We start from the raw sequence: 22,651 nt of genomic DNA on the forward strand, positions 1-22,651 counted from the left end.
TTTTTTTAATGCATGTTTATGACAACTGTCATAAGTGTCATTAAGTGTCATTTGCTCAGTTATGTAATTTTTAATGCAAAGATGACATTGTTTGAGATGTCTTTGTTATGGGCTATGGTTAGGGGTAGGGGTAGGTTAGGGTTAGGTCAAATAATGTCATATTTGCATTAAAAATGACATTACTGAGCGAATGACACTTAATGACAGTTGTCATAAACATGCATAAAACCTCCTTCATATTCATGACATGTGTCATGTCATGATTATGTAGGTGTCATGTCATGATTATGAAGGTGTCATGTCAGTCTTATGCACACCCCTTCAAGTAAAGTGTTACCAAAACCCTACACCAAAATCATGCTATTGGTTGAGCAATGGATTCAGACCGACAGGGGAAAATAAGTCGAGTTCACATTTTTAAGAGCTTTAAGATCTTTTAAATTAAAAGAAGAGTTCCAACCTTATGGGCCCTAGTGAGCTGTACTGATCCCGGAGCACTCTGGCAGTGTGTTTTTCCTTTTCGGATCGCTGTCTGGAGCACAGACTGGCACGAAAGCTAGGAATGGATGGAAAAGTATAAAAATATGCTTTTATTGTTCAGTTCATTCACTGTCATGCCAATGAACACATGTAGTTAATTTTGATGAGCAGACGAACTGACTGAAACACCTGCATATGACAAAAATCCATTTAAACTACGCATGAGAACAATCGCATCTCTTGTCACGACGTCAGGTGTCCATGTTCTGTGAGTGATTCTTCATCAGGAAAAGAAGAAAATATCGACAAGGGTGAGATGAAGAACGCTGCTCGATAAAACAGGATTATACTAGAGCGATGAGAATGGGAGGCTGTGAGTGAGTGAGAGACAGAGCAGGATGAAGAAGATTGAGGACATGAAGAGGAAGCTGAAGTGGTGAGCGTGATTTGAAATTATGAATTTAAATGAAATCCAAAGACAAAGAGTAAAAATGAGGAACAGAGAGGGGTCAGGGAACGACTTATTGAATAGAAGACATCACGATCACTCACTTGGATCCAAGATACATCCAGTGCAGGTATATCCATGACAAAATCAGCATAATTATGCAGATGGGAAGACAAAGCACGAACCAGTTCCCAAAATTAATGACAGTGCAATCTGGGTAGTACCTGAGGAAATGTAACAAAAAGCACAGTTTAGATGGATAGACTGTCCAAACCATGTAATGCACTGTAAAACACTTCAGTTTGAAGACAAGTTGTAAACTCACTGATAGATGTATTCAGCAAAGATGAGGTTTGTGGATGTTCCTGATAATGTGGTCAGCCCCCCAATGGACGAGGAGTAAGCAATGCAAAGCGACAAGCCTTTGCACATCATGTGATCTTCACGGGTCCTGTACTTTCCATTATATGGTGGAGGTGCCTAACAAATATTGAGAAATCCCATTTTATCGGAAAGGCAAGGAGACGCATTTTGTGCATTTTAATGCACAAAATTTTTTTTTTTACTGACCTTAACAGTTTCTGGTTCCTCAGGAGCTGTCTGAACTGGCTCTGTAATTCCTGCTTCGATGCTGTAAATGCACACAAAATCTCACTCAGCCTTAAAAATCAATTGTTTTCAATCAGGTACCTTTTTGTTCATTTTATATATGTTCACCTTTTTATGTTCTCAGATTGGTCATGCTGGGCCTCAATATCTGAAAACAGATGTTTAATAATTAAATGCTGCACAGCTCTAAAAGGTTAAAGGTTGAAATGATTATTTATTGCTCATGTTAAATGAAAACTGCACCAGCTTACCTTCAAGCTGAAGAGCAGGGTTGGAGATGCCATTTAACGCCCCCTTGTGGTCTTTCCTGGCCTCTTCACTTGCATTCAAAACCTGCTGGATCACTGCCTCCACAATTGGCATTACCATAGCCACAGTTGAGGTGTTGCTCAGCCACATGGAGAGGAAAGCACAGCCAACCATGAACCCGAGCATCAACCTGTGAAATGAGCAAGCAGATTTAATTCGGTCCATCCTACTATGATTCATCACAACACATCAGAAATCTTAATAAAATAAAATCAGTCTTACATGCCAGGATTGACTCCAAGTCCAGTCACCAATCTGAGGGCAATTCTCCGATGAAGACCCCATTTCTCAATGGATGTTGCTAAACAGATGACACCAAGAAGCAACAAGTGGAAGTCTTTGAAATATACAGATGCAACCTAAAGAAAGACTGTCGGTCAGTAGCTATCCAACTTTAGAAGTCCCAAAATACTGTAGTAAGATTTCTAGATAGGATTGTTTTCCAAGAGTAAAATGACCAGTTCTGGAAAGTGTACCTGTGAGGACTTCATGATCCCAAAAATAGGGAAAAGCAGCGCGGGGAGAAGTGCCGTCACAGACAGAGGCAAGACCTCCGTCATCCAGTATACAGCCATTAATATTAGGATATATGCACATTCTGCTTCCTAGTGGAAATGATATCAGGGTTTGATATCCAGTAACACAAAAAGGACTGAAGAAACTGAAATCAGCATCTTTTTCATTTTTCTTGCAAAGAATGTCTTTGTCTTGGCCAAAAAATATGTCTATCGAAATGTATTTTTACAAAACAGTGAGAGCAAAAGACAAAATAATTGTTAAAGACATTTCAGTATTCATTAAAGTATTTCAGAAAATATACTGTACAATTGTTTTAGATACTCAAAGAAAAGACTTCATTACATTAGTTTTACTCTTTAACGAAAATACATTTTCACATTATTTTCATTCAGATCTCCACGTGTGTTTGTAGCATCTCTAACCTTTTTTCTGATGACTAGTGGCAGTGGTAGCAAAGCCAGCGGTGAGATGATGATGATTAGGGGTTTCAAGGAGCTCCAAGAACATCTAAGCCGCCTCATCCTGTGGCCGAAACGGAGTCAACTCTGGGACTTTGTCTTATGATGGCCTTTAAATAATGTGCCGCTGATTAATCTTTGCCCTGGTGCCATCCGCATCCACTGTTACTGGTCCATTCCAGGCATGTCATAAAGCCTTATGGCCATGGAGATTAAGCTTTAAGATTAGACTCCCACCAGTCATACCTCATGCAAGTCCCTTCTAACCTATTTATTTTTACATTTTATGACCAAAGTTAACAACAAATTTGCATACGAGGTTATAAAATCAAGAGCACATGAGACATTGCCACAGACAATGTCCTGGAATTCACACTTTTTTCTCCTAACAGTTTTTTCTCTCGCCGTTTCCCTTATTGGGCCCTAATCTGGCACCGCGCAGGGGTCTGTTAAACAACAACCTGGGAGACTTCATAAACACAAACTCTCAGAAATCACACAGCAGGCAATAATCCGTGCTGAAGCTTGTTTCCAAAGAATTAGATCAGAGAGAAATATTTATGGAAATATGAAAAAACTAAAACACTGAAATGAAAATAAATATGTAAACTATTATTTCAAGTTTTCACTGTAATGCTCCCAAGTTTGTATGGAAGTCCATTTTGGTATTGTATTTTTAATTTGTGACTTTATATCTTGCAACAGCAATTTTTTTTTCTTAATTGTGACCTAGGTGCACAAAACCAGTCATAAGCGTCAATTTATTTTTTTATTTTTTTTCCCCGAAATTTAGATTTATACAACATCTGAAAGCTGAATAAATAAGATTTCCATTGATGTATGGTTTGTTAGGATAGAACAATATTTGGCCGAGATACAACTATTAGAATATCTGGAATCTAAGTAATATATAAATAAAAAATTATATATATATATATATATATATATTGAGAAAATCGCCTTTAAAGCCATCCGAATGAAGTTCTTTGCAATGCATATTAAAAACTAATCAAAAATTAAGTTTTAATATATTTACGGTAGGAAATGTACAAAATATCTTCACGGAACATGATCTTTACTTAATATCCTAATGATTTTTGGCATAAAAGAAAAATAATCTTGACCCAAACAATGTCTTTTTGGCTATTGCTACAAATATACCCGTGCTACTTATGACTGATTTTGTGCTCCAGGGTCACAATTGCGAATATCTTGTAATTGCGACTCTTGAAATCACAACATCACATCACACAATTGTTATTTAATTCTAAACAATTCAGACTTTTTTGTGTGTGACTTTATTTCCTATAATTGCAAATTTAGTTCTTGTGTTCGTTACTTTACATTTCAAAATTGTGATTTTATCCCACAACTGCCATTTTTTCTCATAATTACGAATTTATATCTTGTAATTGCAACTCTCTTGTAATCACAGCTTCACAACTCACAATTGTTATTTAATTCCAAACACTTATTTTTTCTTTAAAATTGATTATTTCTCATAATCATGCCTTTGCATTTTATAATTGCAACTTTCCATCCCACAATTAAGACTTTATTTTTTGCAATGACAAATTCTTGTATTTCCTACTATACAAAAAAATTGTGACTACACTACACTACACTACAAAATGCAATTGCGAATTTATATCTCATAATTGTAACTGTATTGTAACTGTAACTTTACCTCACACAATTAATTTGAAACAATTCCAACTCTAATTGTGACTACACAGTATATATTAGACCTTACTTGTCACAAAACTGTTAATTTATTTCTTGTAATTTCTACTTTACATTTCAAACTTGTGACTTTATCCGGTAACTGCAACTTTATTTCTTACTATTGTTAATTTTCTTACTGTTTTTTTTTTTACTATTTCTTATTTTTATTTTTTATCTGTATCTTTTTTTTTTTTTTCCTGAGACAGAAAAGGCTTCCATAACTTTGTGAATCATAAAATGTGGCAATGGAAAATTTGTGAATCCAATGGAAAAAGTCACAAAGAGCTGGCCTATGACTGGCTGTAATGTTAAATCTGTCTGAAGGCGCTGAGGTTAGTTGATGCTGTTGAAGTTATATCTTCATGACCTCCCTTTAAAATGGTCATTTCACAGTCAGGATTACCAAGGATTTGAACTGCAGAATGGTGTTTCCTTGAAATATCATTGGATAACTTGGACAAAACACTCACTTCATCCCGTCTGCACTATTACACATTAATCGCAATCCTCAAGCTCCCTCAAGGAACAAACAGAACAGCTCTATCAGAGATTACATAAAACTCCACAAATTAGTTATCAATATGAGCATTATAAAACGTCAAAGCATTTTCCAGCGTCCAAAGATTACAAAAGATTGCACAATACTGGTGGGAACAATAATGGAGAAAATCTTGACTTACCTTTGACTTACTTTATTCAAACACAAACAGTTAGATCAAACAATAACCTTAAAAAAATGTTGCTCTCAGGGCCCACCAAGTTTTCCATAATACCTCCATTTCAGCAAACAGAAGTGCTTTCTTTGTTACCGATTTAAAGGATTACAGTAATAGCCATTACAGTTTTTAAAGATCCTGGAACCCACAAACACTTTTTCTTATTTAATTCTTAAAAAAATGCTGAAGTTCCTCTTATATTCAGCAAAAAGCATCTGCATCTCTACTACCATCAACACCTAATAAATTCACCACATAACTTGTTTTTCAAATGTCCTCCACCCTATTAGCTGCATTTTTGTTATCACGTTCAATCTATTTTTGAAGTTCAACTAAGTGTCATTAATGTTCCTTATGGGATCACAGAATGACCGTGATAGGGCCAGTGCCAAGGAACATGATGATAAGCCAAATCTCTTAATAAAAACCCATTTTATTAAGCACAGCATATAAACTTACCTAATGGAGTCCTGTGGTGCTGGTGGTTTCGTTCACATTTGTTCAAAAGGAGACACAGGAGGAGGTTCTTGACCTTTTCCTATAATTGCAGATCTTAGATTGCTCACCTCCTGATTAGATCTAGGCTATATATCATTTGCAAAGGTCTAATTAAAACCTCTTCAACTTGTGCTTTTCAGGCTTCCGAAGTGTTCCCGAAAATAACTTTGTAATACATTCTTGTACGGAGCAATCATGGAGGGATAATCTACTTTTTTGTCAGTCTAATCTCAATTATTTTATATAGCTTATTTTGTACTCAAGACTCATAATATGGTAATGCTGCATTTTTCACAGGATTGTAGTTATGCTGCTCTTTTTTACCAATTATTATTTTACAAAATACCAATGAAGAAATTAAAACTTCTTTCTCAATTACTGCCAAATAATAAGTAATTAGCATTAATGAATGATCCTAATGAATGGAAAGCAAAGCAGCGAGAAGCGAAAGACTTTTAATGATCAGGCCAAATTGCAAAGTGCAATGGAGTAGAGACAAAAAAACGGCCCCGCTACTCACGGTTTTAATTAACATATAAGATATTCAAATTCGATAAATTATCTTGAAGAAGAACTCTTAATAAGGTTTTAGATCTCTATACTTTACTGCCCACAAATAGTGAAGCTGCAGATGTCCCTGAGCGCCCCGCAGGATTGTGGGTTGCCTCTTAGCGATTCTACTTGGTTGCATTGGTGATGGGTTTGGAGACCAGCAGGTTGCTGAGGGCAGCAGGCTGAATCTCAGCGTCGTGCAGACATTCGGCCATCGCAGGAATCTGGGAGAAGTACTTCCTGGCCAATGCGTGTTTCTGCTTGACGTTACGGATGACTACCACATCGTATGCCTGCAAGTGAAAACAGCGGACATTTGTAGGGCGGAACGAATGGCGTTGCTCTCAAGTGGTGGGAGAGACAAATGTGTTCTGTAAATGCATTACATGTCTAGAAATGAGATTTGCCAGAGTTGATATTCATGATTTTGAAGTTCTGGTAGATGTAATCCTTTATATTTGTTGACTAAAGCCTGGTTATATATTACATTATTCTGCAAAAGTTTTTTATTTTGCCATTTTATTCTGTAGCTCTTAGTGCAATATTGCCTGAATATTTGAGGTTAATCATTTATTTCAGTGTAAAGAAAACCATTCATTCAAGAGCAGAAGTGGCTGCAGTACCTTCTCGATGTTCTCCAGTTTGAAATGTGCAGCCGCCTCGTCCTTTGTAAGTAGGATGCAGTTCCATGGGCTCCAGTTCAAATGCTTCTCCCACCGGACCAGCAGTAAATCATGAAGGTCTTTCCAGCCACTCAAAGCAGACTGAGCCCCCCACAGCACATCCACCAGATACCGCAGGTCCTGCTCCTAATGAGGACAGCGAATGTCTTGAACACAGCATGAACTTGGTGTACTACTCTTCTTAAAGGCGGACTATGTCATTTTATTCCCGCATTCTCCACCAAAAGAAATGAATTGCACATTTGACTGATATGTTTAAAATCATGTAGACTAGCATGAGATTGTACAGAGAACTGTAGTCTTTTCAGTAACTTAAAGTTTTTTCTTTTTCTTGTTTGTTACTGTTTTCATACATGTAAAAAAAGATGTAACTACAATATTGTTGTATTACTGTTATATCGTGTTACATCTCAATAAACAGATTGTTAAAAAAAAACCTTAGAAAAAGTTGTTTTATTCTACTTTACTGTGGTCCATCCTGATGGTGGCAGCCATGTTAAAATCACATGACCAATAGTGTCTTTGACAATTTAATAAACAGAGGCATAATACTTCCAAACTCATTAATCACTCACCCTCATGTTGTTCCAAACCCATAAGACCTTTGTTCATCTTTGGAATACAAATTCCATATTTTTGATGAAATCTGAAAGCTTTCATTCTGACCCTCCATAGACGGCAATGAAACTGACACGTTCAAGACCCAGAAAGGTAGTAAGGACCATTGTTAAAATAGTCCATGTGACATCAGTGGTTCAACCTTAATTTTATGAAGCTACGAGAATAATTTTTGTGTGCAAAGAAAAAACAACAACTTTATTCAACTATTTCTTCTCTTCCTGGCCAGTCTTCGATGCGCATTCACGAGAGTATCACAATGCATGGTTGAACCACTGATGTCACATGGACTATTTTAACGATGTCTTTACCATCTTCCTGGGCCTTGAAAGTGTCAGTGTGTTGCTGTCTATGCAGGGTCAGAAAGCTCTCGGATTTCATCAAAAATACCTTAATTTGTGTTCTGAAGATGAACGAAGGTCAGGGTATTTACAGGAATCATGGAGTTAAATTTAATACCGTTTAAGACCTTTTTTAAGACTCTTTCCATAATTTTAAGACCTCATCGCCACTCCAAGTTTTAACCGGTTACATATGCGACACTTTAACTTACATTTACTATATATTGATTGTAAGATAGCACAACTAAACAGGCTTACTTTGTGATAACTCCTTATCAACACAACATAATTCAGAAGGGGGGAACAAAGCACATGAGAATTAATTGAGTGACTAACCAATGCAACCCAAGAAACAAGAATTAGACCAATAAACAAAACAACTGACAAAACTTATTGAGGAGGGAAAATAAAGCTCTCCGAGCTAACGGGACAATGAGTTCACACGGTATGTTCAAAAGATGTATTTGTCACATCAACTCAAACCATAGCTGTTTTGTGGAACACTTCTCATGACAAACACCTGACTGGTCAGTCAGTTTACCTGTGATTACGGAGTGCTTGATTTGATGCAGACTTGACAGAGTGTCAGTACTGCACCTGATCGTGTCTGAATGATCATGGAAGGTAAAATAATGATCACAACTATTACATCATTTTAATTGTGCATACCAAGCCCATGCCAGGAAAAAAAAACAGCCCAAAGTAGCGCAATTACCATGTCCCAAATATAAAAATGTCATTTCCATCCCTAAAATACATATTTTGCAGTCACTGTTATGCACATTTATCATTAACGCAGCTCAAATGCTTCCTACTAGTGTGGCCCAACACATTTAGCACAGTTTTATTACAGGTAGAATGCAAAATGTTTCAGTACAAGCATTTCAACCAAATGTAATTTATGCAATATTTCAAACCTTTAACCCACTGGGGAAAATCAGCCCATGGCTACAGTTTAAAAGCAGCCCAATTTCGTGGAAAAAAATAACAACAACCCTGCATCCAACACAAGCTGTAGAAGTCAGATTTGACTGATCAGGAGCTCATTGATAAATATCTTTTATCGTAAGATGTGCTCCCTTTACACAGTGCACGCGCGATCGCGAAATCGAAAGTGAAAGTGAACTGCGACTGCGAGCGCTCATTCAAAAGGGATTTAAATACCCCACATATTGATAGCGGTGCCCTGATGCGCGAAAATTATATACAATTAGAATGTTTGCAGGAGCGGACACAAAAATCGCGGGAGCGGATGGGAGCATGCGGTAATGGTCAGAAATTCAGCGAGAGTGGGATCAACAAGCCCCACGCTATCACGCAGCAGTGGCCGTAACAGATGACGTCAAATCTTGCGGGATTCCATAAATAAACTACACAGAACCCCACTATTCGGACAAATATACATAATGAAAAGATGATAAAAAATGTAATACCTTTGAAAATGGCATTTAAGACTTTTTAATATTTTTAAGGGCCTTAATTTTCTCTAAATTAATTGATCAACTTTTAATACTTTTTAAGACCCCGCGGACACCCTGGAAGGTCTTACGAGTTTGGAACGACATGAGGGCGAGTAATTAATGACAGTATTTTCATTTTTGGGTGAACTATCCTTTTAAGGTATGTATAATTTGTTTATATAGAATAATTTCATGTGATGTGTCACAACAAGTGAAGGAAAAAAGGCAGGTTTTGCCAAAACTGACATGGCTCTTTCCATACGCTTGAAATTAATAATGAATGAATAAACGTTACCTGTAGCAGGTAAGTGATTTTGGCTTCTGGGCTGCACTCAGCCTCAGATTCACGCAAGCACATGAGAATGTTCTTGTAAAGAGAGAAGTCTTCTCTTCGACGAGCCTCATTGTCTAAATCCATACAGCGGCGACAGAGGCCAACCGAAGATGCGTTTGTCTTCAGAGCAAAGTCAGTGGATGACTGATACTCATTACAGCCACGACACAAATAGATGTTCTTTTTCAGGTCAGCAGGATCCTGAGGTACCTGTGGAGAGCAGGGTAAATAATGGAGTTGGTTTCAAAGAGTGAGATGACCAACCAAAACTTGTTGTATTGAAGTGTCTTTAGAACTGTAAGTTGTTTATAGACCTAACAGCTAACATCACACTCACTTTGATGTATAGGGTGAAGTTTAGCTCAGTGTTATAGTCATAAACCGCTAATTCGAGTCCAAGTCAAGACTGAGTCCAAGACCATAAAGATAGAGACTTAAGGACGAAGAACAACACAATGAATATACTGTATGGTCCAAGATGAGGAAAATAGGGTCTTGGAATTAAGGACCAAGACCATGAAAATATTGTCTAGGACTCGACTCAAGGACCAAGACCATGAAAATATTGTCTAGGACTCGACTCAAGGACCAAGACCATGAAAATATGGTCTTGTATTCAGATTCGAGGAACAAGACCAACAACCATGAAAATATGGTCTTGGAATCAGACTCATTGACAAGAACCCTAAAAAACTGTCTAGGACTCGATTCAAGGACCAAGACACTGAAAATATCATCTTGGATTCAGACTCGAGGACCAAGACCAACACCATGAAAATATGGTCTTGGACTCTAACTCAAGAAGCAGGACCATAAAATATGATCTTGGACTCGGACTCAAGGATCCAGACCAAGACCATGACAATATCGTCTTGGACTTGGACATGAGGACCAAGACCAATATATTGCTTTATGTCATGAACATGGGAGCATGAGGACTTGGTCTTAACTCAGATTTAACCCTCTTCTGATCTCTGTCTTGACTCAAACTCGAAAAAGCTAGTTTCGACTACAACACTGCTTTTGCCACATACCCGCAGAAATGTGGACACCTGAGGGTTGAACGCAGGGGTTTTGATGAACTGGAGAAAGAGGGAGGCTATCCTCTTCCTCAACCCCTCCAGGTTGCTTTTTTTAACGCCCCTCATCAGCAGGTCCACCTCCCTGTCAATCAAGTCCACTATATCCTGTGTTAGCTTGCATTTATGTTCCTGTTCACAAGAACATTTTAAAAATGAGACGAGCAAATATATGCTTCTAGAAAAGGGTTTATATTTTGACCATGTTTTGGACTACAGATTTGGAACTGACCTTTACGGTGTGTTTGAGAGTGAGAAGCACATCCAGACGTTCGTCGTTTGTGAACTGAGCCTGGGTGATGCTACTGTAAAGGTCTCGCAGCTCCTTGGCTCTGATGGTGAACTGCGTGTCCATCTGTGTCACCTTCCCATCAAATGCACGCCATTTCTTTGGTTCTGTACACTGAGAAGAAGTCATACAAAATAGTCTTTGCAATTTCTTTGCTTTTTTGCTTTTAGCAGAGATTTCTATAAAGGATTACAACAAATTATAATAACATATAGAATGATATTATCATTGTATAAACATGTTTTGCACCTATGCAGTTAATTTATAAATTCATATTTATATTCATATAAAATGTATTAAATTCATTAATACACTTCAAGGACATTTTTGTTTACTTATGCCCAATGTAAAATCTGGGTCATGAAGCAAAAACAGTTCAACTTGTTGTATTGAAGTGTCTTTAGAACTGTAAGTTGTTTATAGACCTAACAGCTAACATCACACTCACTTTGATGTATAGGGTGAAGTTTAGCTCAGTGTTATAGTCATAAACCGCTAATTCGAGTCCAAGTCAAGACTGAGTCCAAGACCATAAAGATAGAGACTTAAGGACGAAGAACAACACAATGAATATACTGTATGGTCCAAGATGAGGAAAATAGGGTCTTGGAATTAAGGACCAAGACCATGAAAATATTGTCTAGGACTCGACTCAAGGACCAAGACCATGAAAATATGGTCTTGTATTCAGATTCGAGGAACAAGACCAACAACCATGAAAATATGGTCTTGGAATCAGACTCATTGACAAGAACCCTAAAAAACTGTCTAGGACTCGATTCAAGGACCAAGACACTGAAAATATCATCTTGGATTCAGACTCGAGGACCAAGACCAACACCATGAAAATATGGTCTTGGACTCTAACTCAAGAAGCAGGACCATAAAATATGATCTTGGACTCGGACTCAAGGATCCAGACCAAGACCATGACAATATCGTCTTGGACTTGGACATGAGGACCAAGACCAATATATTGCTTTATGTCATGAACATGGGAGCATGAGGACTTGGTCTTAACTCAGATTTAACCCTCTTCTGATCTCTGTCTTGACTCAAACTCGAAAAAGCTAGTTTCGACTACAACACTGCTTTTGCCACATACCCGCAGAAATGTGGACACCTGAGGGTTGAACGCAGGGGTTTTGATGAACTGGAGAAAGAGGGAGGCTATCCTCTTCCTCAACCCCTCCAGGTTGCTTTTTTTAACGCCCCTCATCAGCAGGTCCACCTCCCTGTCAATCAAGTCCACTATATCCTGTGTTAGCTTGCATTTATGTTCCTGTTCACAAGAACATTTTAAAAATGAGACGAGCAAATATATGCTTCTAGAAAAGGGTTTATATTTTGACCATGTTTTGGACTACAGATTTGGAACTGACCTTTACGGTGTGTTTGAGAGTGAGAAGCACATCCAGACGTTCGTCGTTTGTGAACTGAGCCTGGGTGATGCTACTGTAAAGGTCTCGCAGCTCCTTGGCTCTGATGGTGAACTGCGTGTCCATCTGTGTCACCTTCCCATCAAATGCACGCCATTTCTTTGGTTCTGTACACTGAGAAGAAGTCATACAAAATAGTCTTTGCAATTTCTTTGCTTTTTTGCTTTTAGCAGAGATTTCTATAAAGGATTACAACAAATTATAATAACATATAGAATGATATTATCATTGTATAAACATGTTTTGCACCTATGCAGTTAATTTATAAATTCATATTTATATTCATATAAAATGTATTAAATTCATTAATACACTTCAAGGACATTTTTGTTTACTTATGCCCAATGTAAAATCTGGGTCATGAAGCAAAAACAGTTCAAAAAGCACTGCTATAGAGGAGGTAACATAAAACAAAAAAAGTCTGTTCTGACTTTTGATCTAGCATATTATCAGTTAGTTATCATTAGCCACTTGTCACAAAGTGACGTTCAACGCATTTTATTACACTGACATTTCTACCGTAGCAACATTAGTTGAAGGACACAATGGAGAAAAGTTATGAATCAGCAATCTTCAAAATTCTAAACCAAATTAATCTCCTGCCATGCAGATTTATCATTTATAAAATCCTAAAATTTAAATACACTTTAAACCCATTTTAAATGTTTTAATGCAGAATTTAATCTCAGAATTCCTCCTTTAATGCACTGTGAACAAGCAAAGGTTTCGCTCTAAGCAATAGTGCATGCTCATGACGAGACAGCCGATTAGCAAAGATAAGACACCTTGTTGAGGAAGGCTTGTATGGTCTTATCCTGGTTCCTCGTGCCTGCAGCCATTCTGTGCCGTTCTATGGAGGAGATGAACTGGGTCTCTTGCTCCAGTAGAGCGCACAGCGCTGCTTTTCTCTCCGCACCAGATAAAGTGACATTGATGTGTTCCACTTCCTCTATCCTCCATTCTGACACACAGAGATAAAGAATGAGAACCATCACACTAACTTATATCCAAATCAAATCAACACATATACAGGATATCTCCATCTCAGTAAATATATCATACCAACTACAATGTAGTCATCCACAGCAAAGCAATTTAAAGAAAGAAAGAAAAATACAAAAAAATTAAAATATATAAATATCAGATTATATTATTTAACTCATTTGTCAGTGACTTATAGATAAATTCATTCCAAAAACAATAAATTCAAAAGTTTAGAGTCAGGAAGATTTTTTTTGTTTTTTAAATAATTCCTTTATGCTCACCAAGGCGGCATTTATTTAATTAAAAAATACAGTAGAAACCCTAATATTGTGAAACATTATTACAATTAAAAAATAACTGTTTTCTGTTTTAATATATTTCAAAATGTTATTTATTCCTGCGATAAAAAGCAGCATCGTTACTCCAGTCTTCAGTGCCACGTGATCCTTCAGAAATCATTCTAATATGCTGATTTGCTGCTCAAGAAACATTTCTTTTCTGAAATGTGTTGCTTAATAACTTTGTGGAAACACATTTTTTTTTCCAGAATTGTTCTGATGAATAGAAAGTTGGGGGAAAAAAACATTTATTTGAAATATAGTTTTTTGTAACATTATAAATGTCTTTACTCTCCCTTTTTTAGCAATCTAATGTATCCTTGCTGCATAAAAGTATTACTTTATTTAAAAAATAAAAATAAAAATAAATAAAAACTGACCCCAAACTATAATGATGGTCTACACACAGTATTTAAAAATATTTTACTTCAAAAAAAGAGGTCAGTCTGTGTAGGAACTGAAATGAATCAGTCAATAATTTGTTATAGTGAGTTCATTTGCATGAACCGACTGAACCCAACTATTGACTAAAAAGCTGCACACAAACATATAATACGTCCAAAAAAGCAGTAGCTTGTAAAAGCTATTATGAGAGCAGCTAATCTATTGACATCCTACTGAAAATTGAAGTTAAAACTGAGGTTTTTTTCTAGGTTAAAATACAGCTTAATGTGCAGAGTCAAATATAAGTAATTTGAGGACTATCAGTGGTTCACAGATTTTCAGGAAGACCTGTTATTAAAATAAAGTCATTATTTTTGCAGTTCCTGGGGTGATTTTAGTGGTGTGGAAAATTTACTCGTCACCTTTAAGTTAGTAGCATTGCTACTTGTAGTTAGTTACTACACAAACACTCACTTACTCACTTTTCAAGGCATTATAAAGCAGATCAAAGTCTGCCTTTGACTCCGGATTCATCCTGCGGTGATATTCATCTCTGATCTGCTGCTCTTTCTCCACTTTCTTCCTTCTCTTTTCATTTTCCAGCCATGCCAGATGCTGCTCTTTAGCCTGTCTCAAGCTGTCTGTGAAACACCTGGCTAGCCAGCGCCTGACATGTGACTGTAGTGTAATGACCTGAAGAAAATATACACACATACAAGCATTTGTCATGAACAGCGAAAGCACAGAATGAACACAATTCCCTCTCAACCCCTCCAAACACACGTACAGCTCTCAGTCTCTTGCTGTGATATTCTCCTGCAGTGATGTAAATCCCTGAGGTGATGAGTTTGTCCTCCATGTTGGACACATAACAGCCAATTTTGGTCATCTGAGTTGAGGCGTTCTTGGAGCACTGCTGATCCTGGTTCTTCAACTCAACCGTCTGTTTAAAGGGAAAAGAAAACTAGAAGTATGCACTGCAACCGGATTTGAAGCTACACTGTGCATTTATTTGATCAAAAATACAGTAAAAACCGTAATATTATAATATTTTATTACCATGTAAAATAACTGTTTTCTGTTCAAATATTTTAAAATGTAATTTATTAAATCGATGCAAAGTTGAATTTTCAGCATCATTCCTCCAGTCTTCAGTGTCACATGATCCTTCAGAAATCATGCTAATATGCTGATTTAGTGCTCAAGAAGCATTTATTATTATTATTATCAATGTTAAAAACAGTTGTGCTGCTTAATATTTTTGTGGAAGCTATCATACGTTTTTTTCAAGATACTTTGATAAATAGAAAGTTCAAAACAGCATTTAAAAAACATCTTAAATCTTTTGTAATATTATAAATGTCTGTACTGTCACTTTTAAATAATATATTGTCTCCTTGTTGTAATAATTGTAACCTGTATTTTATTCTTCCAACGTTTCATTCATTCATAAATAAATAAATAAATAAACAAAACAAAACAAACAATGTACTAAATAAATGTACTAAAATATGTAGTAACTGATTTAGATAACAAAAGAATAAAATATGTTTTGTTCTGCCCTACAGTTATATTTGTGCTCAATAATACTGTGATTTTGGCCAAATTTTATAATCTATTTAAATTATTATAATTTTTTTTCAATTCAATTGTCTTGTCATTATAAAGTGAGCCAATGTTTTATAAATCATTAAATATATGAGTAACAAGTTTTTGAAGTTTTTATTATAGATTCACTCCTTTTGTGTGTGTTTTATAAACAATAAACAATGGATTAAAATATAAGGGTTCATTTTTATACAAACAATTTTTTCTAAATATTTTAATATACAATATTACAACTTTTACAATAATATTACTATACAATATTTTTTTATATTATACATATTTTATACACAATATATTTTATATAGAATTTAGGGTATAATTTACTAAACAGGGCAAATTAGCGCGAAAGCGCAATTCCAAAACAATGCCGACGGGTGTGGAAATTCTGCGGGTGATTTACTGACAATGCGCAAATTAAAGAACACAGACGCAACATCTCATTTCCATAATGACCAACACAATCTAACGAGTGCAGCGCAACTTAGCATAAGGATATGTTCAGATTCGGATAATGTGTTCTTCTGGCATTCCAAATAAATTAATACGTGTGGAAAAAACGTGTGGAGCCCTTTTACCAAGCGCTCTCTGTTCTCTGCAAATGCTGCCATTTCAAGCACAAAATAATTTAAGACATGTTTTTTTGGGCGTTAAATAATGGCGCAAGTAGCAGTAATTTGACGAGCGCAAAATAACTGTGTCCATGCCTTTTCAGCACTAATTCTTCACTGTGCGTCTTTAGTAAATCTTGACAGTACTATTTTAACACCTAAAGATGGTGCAAGCTTTTAGTAAATCTGGTCCTAAAAGTTCAATCAAATTGTTATTTTTAATAAGCGAATGCTTTATATGCCTTTTATCCACTAAATGATAGTTCCTTTAATTTAATGCAAATAAAACTTGAGGCAAAGAGATGAAAGTTCTGTTCATTTAAAGTGTTTTATTACTGTGTAAGGTGTCATTCACTAAGGGGTTTGGCATAGAGGAAATCAGCATCCAAGACGGCAATTATCCATTTTATAGGGCGTATAGTGTGTGTGTGTGTGTGTGTGTGTGTGTGTGTGCGTGTGTGTGCACACCTGTGTATCCCTGCTGAACATCTCAACACCCTTGTCAGGCCTCTTCTTAGGCATCGTCTGTACAGCAGCATGATGATACTCCGCCTTGGTCACATTATGGCGGTATCCTCCCAGAAACGCCTTCCCTCGAGTGGTTCTCTCGATCTCCACCACCACGTCCTGATACGAGTCTGTGTCTTCAAGCGAGAGACTTGTCACACAAAGGCTTGTCTATCCTCATGATGCGCTAGTCAGCTGTAACCTTGTTTGTACCTGTTTGCACCCTGACAGTGATGACATCCGGCATGTTGTACTCCTGCTGTGGTTTGACGGGTCTCATGGGGTAATTCTCTGGGTCTAGCGAGCTCATCTCAATTTGGACCATCCCATGAGGCTGCACGCCAATGTCCATCAGCGTCTGGTCATCATCCACACTTTTTTCTAGAAATAAATAACTAAAAATGATCAGCGAGAATTGGCAACATTATAGGTTAGAATATTTGGGCCATTTTTTTCCCCAAGTCATCTCAATGCCAAAAAGTGTCCCGATTTACCTGAATTCACCTCTACAGTATGAGTGTATTCTTTTATTTTCAAAAATGTCTGAATTTTCCACGATTTCTCCTGCGAAGGACACTTTCGAGTATCTTTTGTGTCTTACCATCTAGAGTGATTTGTATGATGTCTGATGGGACCCTCAGCTCTGAGCTGAAGTGTTTTTTCATATCCAGGATTGTGAGGCCAATAGTGAAGGCCACCGTAATCATGTGCCTCTCTGGCATCAGCAGGATCTTAACTGGAGGAACAAGAAACACACATGCATTAGAAATAGAAATATTCATATGAATACACAAAATATTAAATGGAAAACAGAGAATGTGATGAATATTTATTGACATTTTTTACAAAAACAATTAGATGGTGCCATGGCATATTAATGGAATTAATGGTAATACCATTTTTTTAACTATAGTCCTGAATGATTAGCATATTATACCATTGTATTTACTTCCGAACCAGCATATCATTTATATATCATTATAGTTTGTATTAATATTTTGAATGAACATTTATTTTTCAATTTAATTTTTTTCAGTTATTTCAGTTAGTTTTTTTGTATTTCTAGGCTTCACTTATTTCACTTGTTTTGTTTATGTATTTGTATTTATTTACAATAGACACATTTATGTGTTTTACACATAATACCTAAATTTTTCTGCTTTAATTTAATTAACAAGATGTTTTTAATATTTTAGTTAACGATTATAATCCTGCTCCAAGCCATGTCAAGGAATACTAGGGTATTAAGTTACCATGGTACATGGCAAAAACATTTTTATTTAGGTGCATGACTAAAACATGATGTTAGAAAGCATGGTATTGCCAAGACACCATGTCCAAAACAACCAGGGTAACGTTAAAACCACAGTATTTTGTGTAAGTTTATATTACTGAGGTAAATTATGTTTCACCCGTTGCTGTAGAGCTTCCGACATCACTGGATGAAAGTGTCTGGTTGGATTCACTTCCTTCTTGGGTTATATCGTCTTGGTCTTTATTTAATTCCGCGAGGTTTTCTTCTTGTAAAAGCACGTCTGTGGCTGTACAGACGTCCACTTTGATTTCCTGCGTGGATTCATCAGCCTCATCGTCGTCTTCATGAACTTCTGTCTGAATGACTTCTTGTAACATGCTTTGCTCCGCGGCGCAACTGGCTTCAGGACACACAGTTTCACTCTCCGGCTCTGACATGGCAAATTTCTCACACCTGAACGCTTAAAACATACAGTTCAATCATAACACGATTGCATCTGATATTTTTTTTTTCTGGCGAAATGTTTATTTAACGTTCAAAATAAATGAGTCGAGTCTAGGTTTACACTGACTTCAAATTGTTTGACCGCTGCTATGGTAACCATGGTGCCACTAGGGATGTCCGATTCGCGAATGAGTCATCATCTTGAGCCGATTCTTTTTTTAAAGATTCGGTCGAACCGATTCGCAAAGCGTTTGTAATCGTAGCATTTAAAGGGGTCATATGATGCTATTTTAAAGATCATTATTTTGTGTATTTAGTATAACAGAATACGGGTCTCATGGGGTAATTCTCTGGGTCTAGCGAGCTCATCTCAATTTGGACCATCCCATGAGGCTGCACGCCAATGTCCATCAGCGTCTGGTCATCATCCACACTTTTTTCTAGAAATAAATAACTAAAAATGATCAGCGAGAATTGGCAACATTATAGGTTAGAATATTTGGGCCATTTTTTTCCCCAAGTCATCTCAATGCCAAAAAGTGTCCCGATTTACCTGAATTCACCTCTACAGTATGAGTGTATTCTTTTATTTTCAAAAATGTCTGAATTTTCCACGATTTCTCCTGCGAAGGACACTTTCGAGTATCTTTTGTGTCTTACCATCTAGAGTGATTTGTATGATGTCTGATGGGACCCTCAGCTCTGAGCTGAAGTGTTTTTTCATATCCAGGATTGTGAGGCCAATAGTGAAGGCCACCGTAATCATGTGCCTCTCTGGCATCAGCAGGATCTTAACTGGAGGAACAAGAAACACACATGCATTAGAAATAGAAATATTCATATGAATACACAAAATATTAAATGGAAAACAGAGAATGTGATGAATATTTATTGACATTTTTTACAAAAACAATTAGATGGTGCCATGGCATATTAATGGAATTAATGGTAATACCATTTTTTTAACTATAGTCCTGAATGATTAGCATATTATACCATTGTATTTACTTCCGAACCAGCATATCATTTATATATCATTATAGTTTGTATTAATATTTTGAATGAACATTTATTTTTCAATTTAATTTTTTTCAGTTATTTCAGTTAGTTTTTTTGTATTTCTAGGCTTCACTTATTTCACTTGTTTTGTTTATGTATTTGTATTTATTTACAATAGACACATTTATGTGTTTTACACATAATACCTAAATTTTTCTGCTTTAATTTAATTAACAAGATGTTTTTAATATTTTAGTTAACGATTATAATCCTGCTCCAAGCCATGTCAAGGAATACTAGGGTATTAAGTTACCATGGTACATGGCAAAAACATTTTTATTTAGGTGCATGACTAAAACATGATGTTAGAAAGCATGGTATTGCCAAGACACCATGTCCAAAACAACCAGGGTAACGTTAAAACCACAGTATTTTGTGTAAGTTTATATTACTGAGGTAAATTATGTTTCACCCGTTGCTGTAGAGCTTCCGACATCACTGGATGAAAGTGTCTGGTTGGATTCACTTCCTTCTTGGGTTATATCGTCTTGGTCTTTATTTAATTCCGCGAGGTTTTCTTCTTGTAAAAGCACGTCTGTGGCTGTACAGACGTCCACTTTGATTTCCTGCGTGGATTCATCAGCCTCATCGTCGTCTTCATGAACTTCTGTCTGAATGACTTCTTGTAACATGCTTTGCTCCGCGGCGCAACTGGCTTCAGGACACACAGTTTCACTCTCCGGCTCTGACATGGCAAATTTCTCACACCTGAACGCTTAAAACATACAGTTCAATCATAACACGATTGCATCTGATATTTTTTTTTTCTGGCGAAATGTTTATTTAACGTTCAAAATAAATGAGTCGAGTCTAGGTTTACACTGACTTCAAATTGTTTGACCGCTGCTATGGTAACCATGGTGCCACTAGGGATGTCCGATTCGCGAATGAGTCATCATCTTGAGCCGATTCTTTTTTAAAGATTCGGCTGAAACCACGCCTCCTTTCTTTGCGTGCACATTTGGGAGCATTATGCAAATATTTCCACATAGTGAGGTAGATATGTGGGGGCGTGTTAGAACGAGCCGTTTTAGGAGGGCGTGGTTGACTTTTAACTTTTATAAAGAATATCTCTTTGGATTTGAGACTTTAGTCTTTGCAACTTTACAGATCTTCTTTATGCACCAAGAGCTTGTAACACTCCAAAGAGAAAGGAAAACTTGAAATCGCATCATATGACCCCTTTAAAAATTGTAAAGATGGTTAATTGGTTTATTACCCTTACAAAAAGGACCTTCATATATTCGTACGTATTATTAGTATATCCCTGTACCATGGTATTTAATGGGTTCTCCAAAGAATTATTGTGCTACTGCGGTACTATACATTCAAAAAACATGGTAGGCCTACCTTGTCCAAAAATACCATGGTGCACTTTTGTTATCGCATATTAACAAAATTAACAATGACACTTATAATCTAATAAAACGGTCATAAAGTACAAACTTTACAAGAAACAAAATTCCTGTAGTGACCAAATAATTTGCACTCGTTTTGGAACCAGTTCATTGAACCGTCCCGTCCAAATGAATCATTTCACTGAAATTAATTGTGAGTCACTTCCCAACTGAAAAATCTCTTGATCCTGCCCCCTGCTGTGATATGCCTCTGTGATAATGAAAAACAAACAATGCTGCAGCGTGCAAATTAGATTAAGATTAGGGTATCTTGGGGCATTTAACTGAATAAATTATAGAAAAGTGAATTCTCTCATGTGATAACACTTCCCAGAGTATGACAACATATTTTATTCAGGTGTGTTGCCTAAAAGTGACTACAATTGAAACAGACTATATCTAATGGAATGGCATTTATTGCATGGCATTTCACTGGCAAAGAAAGCAGGTCATGGTCAGATATAAAAGCTCATGTAACTTGGTGGTTAGAAAATTGACCTTGATGAGTCTAGTCACATAGGTGAACCTGCAGTTATGCTTATTGAAAGGATCATGTTTGTATATATAAACTCATTTTGTTGCTCTTTGCTCTGATTAGCTCCAGTAATCACTGATGCTCTTTGATTTATGGGACATATTTTCTAGATGGGCATGTTATGTGGGACAAGATGAATGAAGATGAATTCACAGATTATCTCATTCAGTTGAGCATTGAAGAGTCTTATCATGAGGCATTTGCAATATCGAAAAACATCTAAACTGACACATTGGTTTGACTTTTTTTTTTTTACTATATGTAAATTTTTATGGAAACTGAATATTTAAAATGGCAAAAAGCAATACTTTCTCTCAGAACATAATATTCTTGAAGCTCCACCCGTGATGAGAATTTTAAACTTGATGGCAGCAATCCAGACAGGTAATGGATCAATGCCTTCAAATAGTTTGTTTCTGTTCTATCACCATAAACATGAAAAGATACTTGAGGTTCCTCAGATTTCCAAACTTGCTGAACCCCCTGAAGAACCTCAGGACCCTTCTGAAGATCCCTCAAATATCCTATTGCAGGGGTTTCCAAACTTGGCCCTGGAGGGCCAACATCCTGCAGAGCTTAGCTCCAACTTTTCCCAACATACCTGCCTGTAATCATGAAGACCTTGATTATCTTGGTTCAGGTTTGTTTAATTGGGGTTGGAGTTAAACTCTGCAGGACAGTGACCCTCCAGGAGCAGAATTGGACACCCCGTCCTATTCAAGTAACTCAAGTATATACTTCAAGCGCTAGTCTTGCTGCAAGTCTTTCCCATATAATGGTGTTGTGATGACAAATTCCTTTGAGTTCTTGCAGGAACTTGTGATATCTATCAAGCGAGAGATAGCTATCTTGTAAGTTCCTCATAAAATCGTCCTTTCTTAAAACTAGCCTAGAGATCTCCAATGGGTTCCACCCAGTGTAACTATAATCTTAAGAACCACTAATTGGGCTGCAAGTATTTAAATTTTTACAGTG

General features: G+C 36.6%; 2 protein-coding genes across 2 annotated transcripts in view; both read right to left on the reverse strand.

Moving 5' to 3' along the window:
- slc13a1 (solute carrier family 13 member 1) overlaps positions 1–2,949 on the reverse strand; it is a 10,498-nt gene extending 7,549 nt beyond the window's left edge. The window contains exons 1-9 of the mRNA XM_016290349.1: positions 2,788–2,949; positions 2,323–2,451; positions 2,069–2,205; positions 1,789–1,976; positions 1,646–1,685; positions 1,499–1,559; positions 1,254–1,408; positions 1,033–1,152; positions 461–556 (exon numbers count right to left, since the gene is read on the reverse strand). Of these exons, the coding sequence (XP_016145835.1) occupies positions 461–556; positions 1,033–1,152; positions 1,254–1,408; positions 1,499–1,559; positions 1,646–1,685; positions 1,789–1,976; positions 2,069–2,205; positions 2,323–2,451; positions 2,788–2,886 (1,025 nt within the window). The 5' untranslated portion in view covers positions 2,887–2,949. The remainder of the gene's footprint in view (positions 1–460; positions 557–1,032; positions 1,153–1,253; positions 1,409–1,498; positions 1,560–1,645; positions 1,686–1,788; positions 1,977–2,068; positions 2,206–2,322; positions 2,452–2,787) is intronic.
- A 3,367-nt stretch (positions 2,950–6,316) lies between these two features.
- On the reverse strand, positions 6,317–18,678 carry LOC107598881 (IQ and ubiquitin-like domain-containing protein). Its single transcript, XM_016290323.1, has 12 exons — positions 18,399–18,678; positions 17,588–17,722; positions 17,200–17,367; positions 16,948–17,123; positions 15,051–15,206; positions 14,746–14,956; positions 13,343–13,518; positions 12,501–12,671; positions 12,224–12,400; positions 9,712–9,960; positions 6,938–7,123; positions 6,317–6,607 (listed from the first exon to the last, which is right to left on the reverse strand). The coding sequence occupies exons 1-12, from the start codon at positions 18,676–18,678 to the stop codon at positions 6,440–6,442; spliced, it is 2,253 nt and encodes a 750-aa protein (XP_016145809.1). The 3' UTR covers positions 6,317–6,439.
- Between the last annotated feature and the right edge of the window lie 3,973 nt (positions 18,679–22,651).

This window comes from Sinocyclocheilus grahami, unplaced genomic scaffold (genome assembly GCF_001515645.1).
Source record: "Sinocyclocheilus grahami isolate Dianchi unplaced genomic scaffold, SAMN03320097.WGS_v1.1 scaffold257.1, whole genome shotgun sequence".
In the NCBI taxonomy this organism is placed as follows: Eukaryota; Metazoa; Chordata; class Actinopteri; order Cypriniformes; family Cyprinidae; genus Sinocyclocheilus; species Sinocyclocheilus grahami.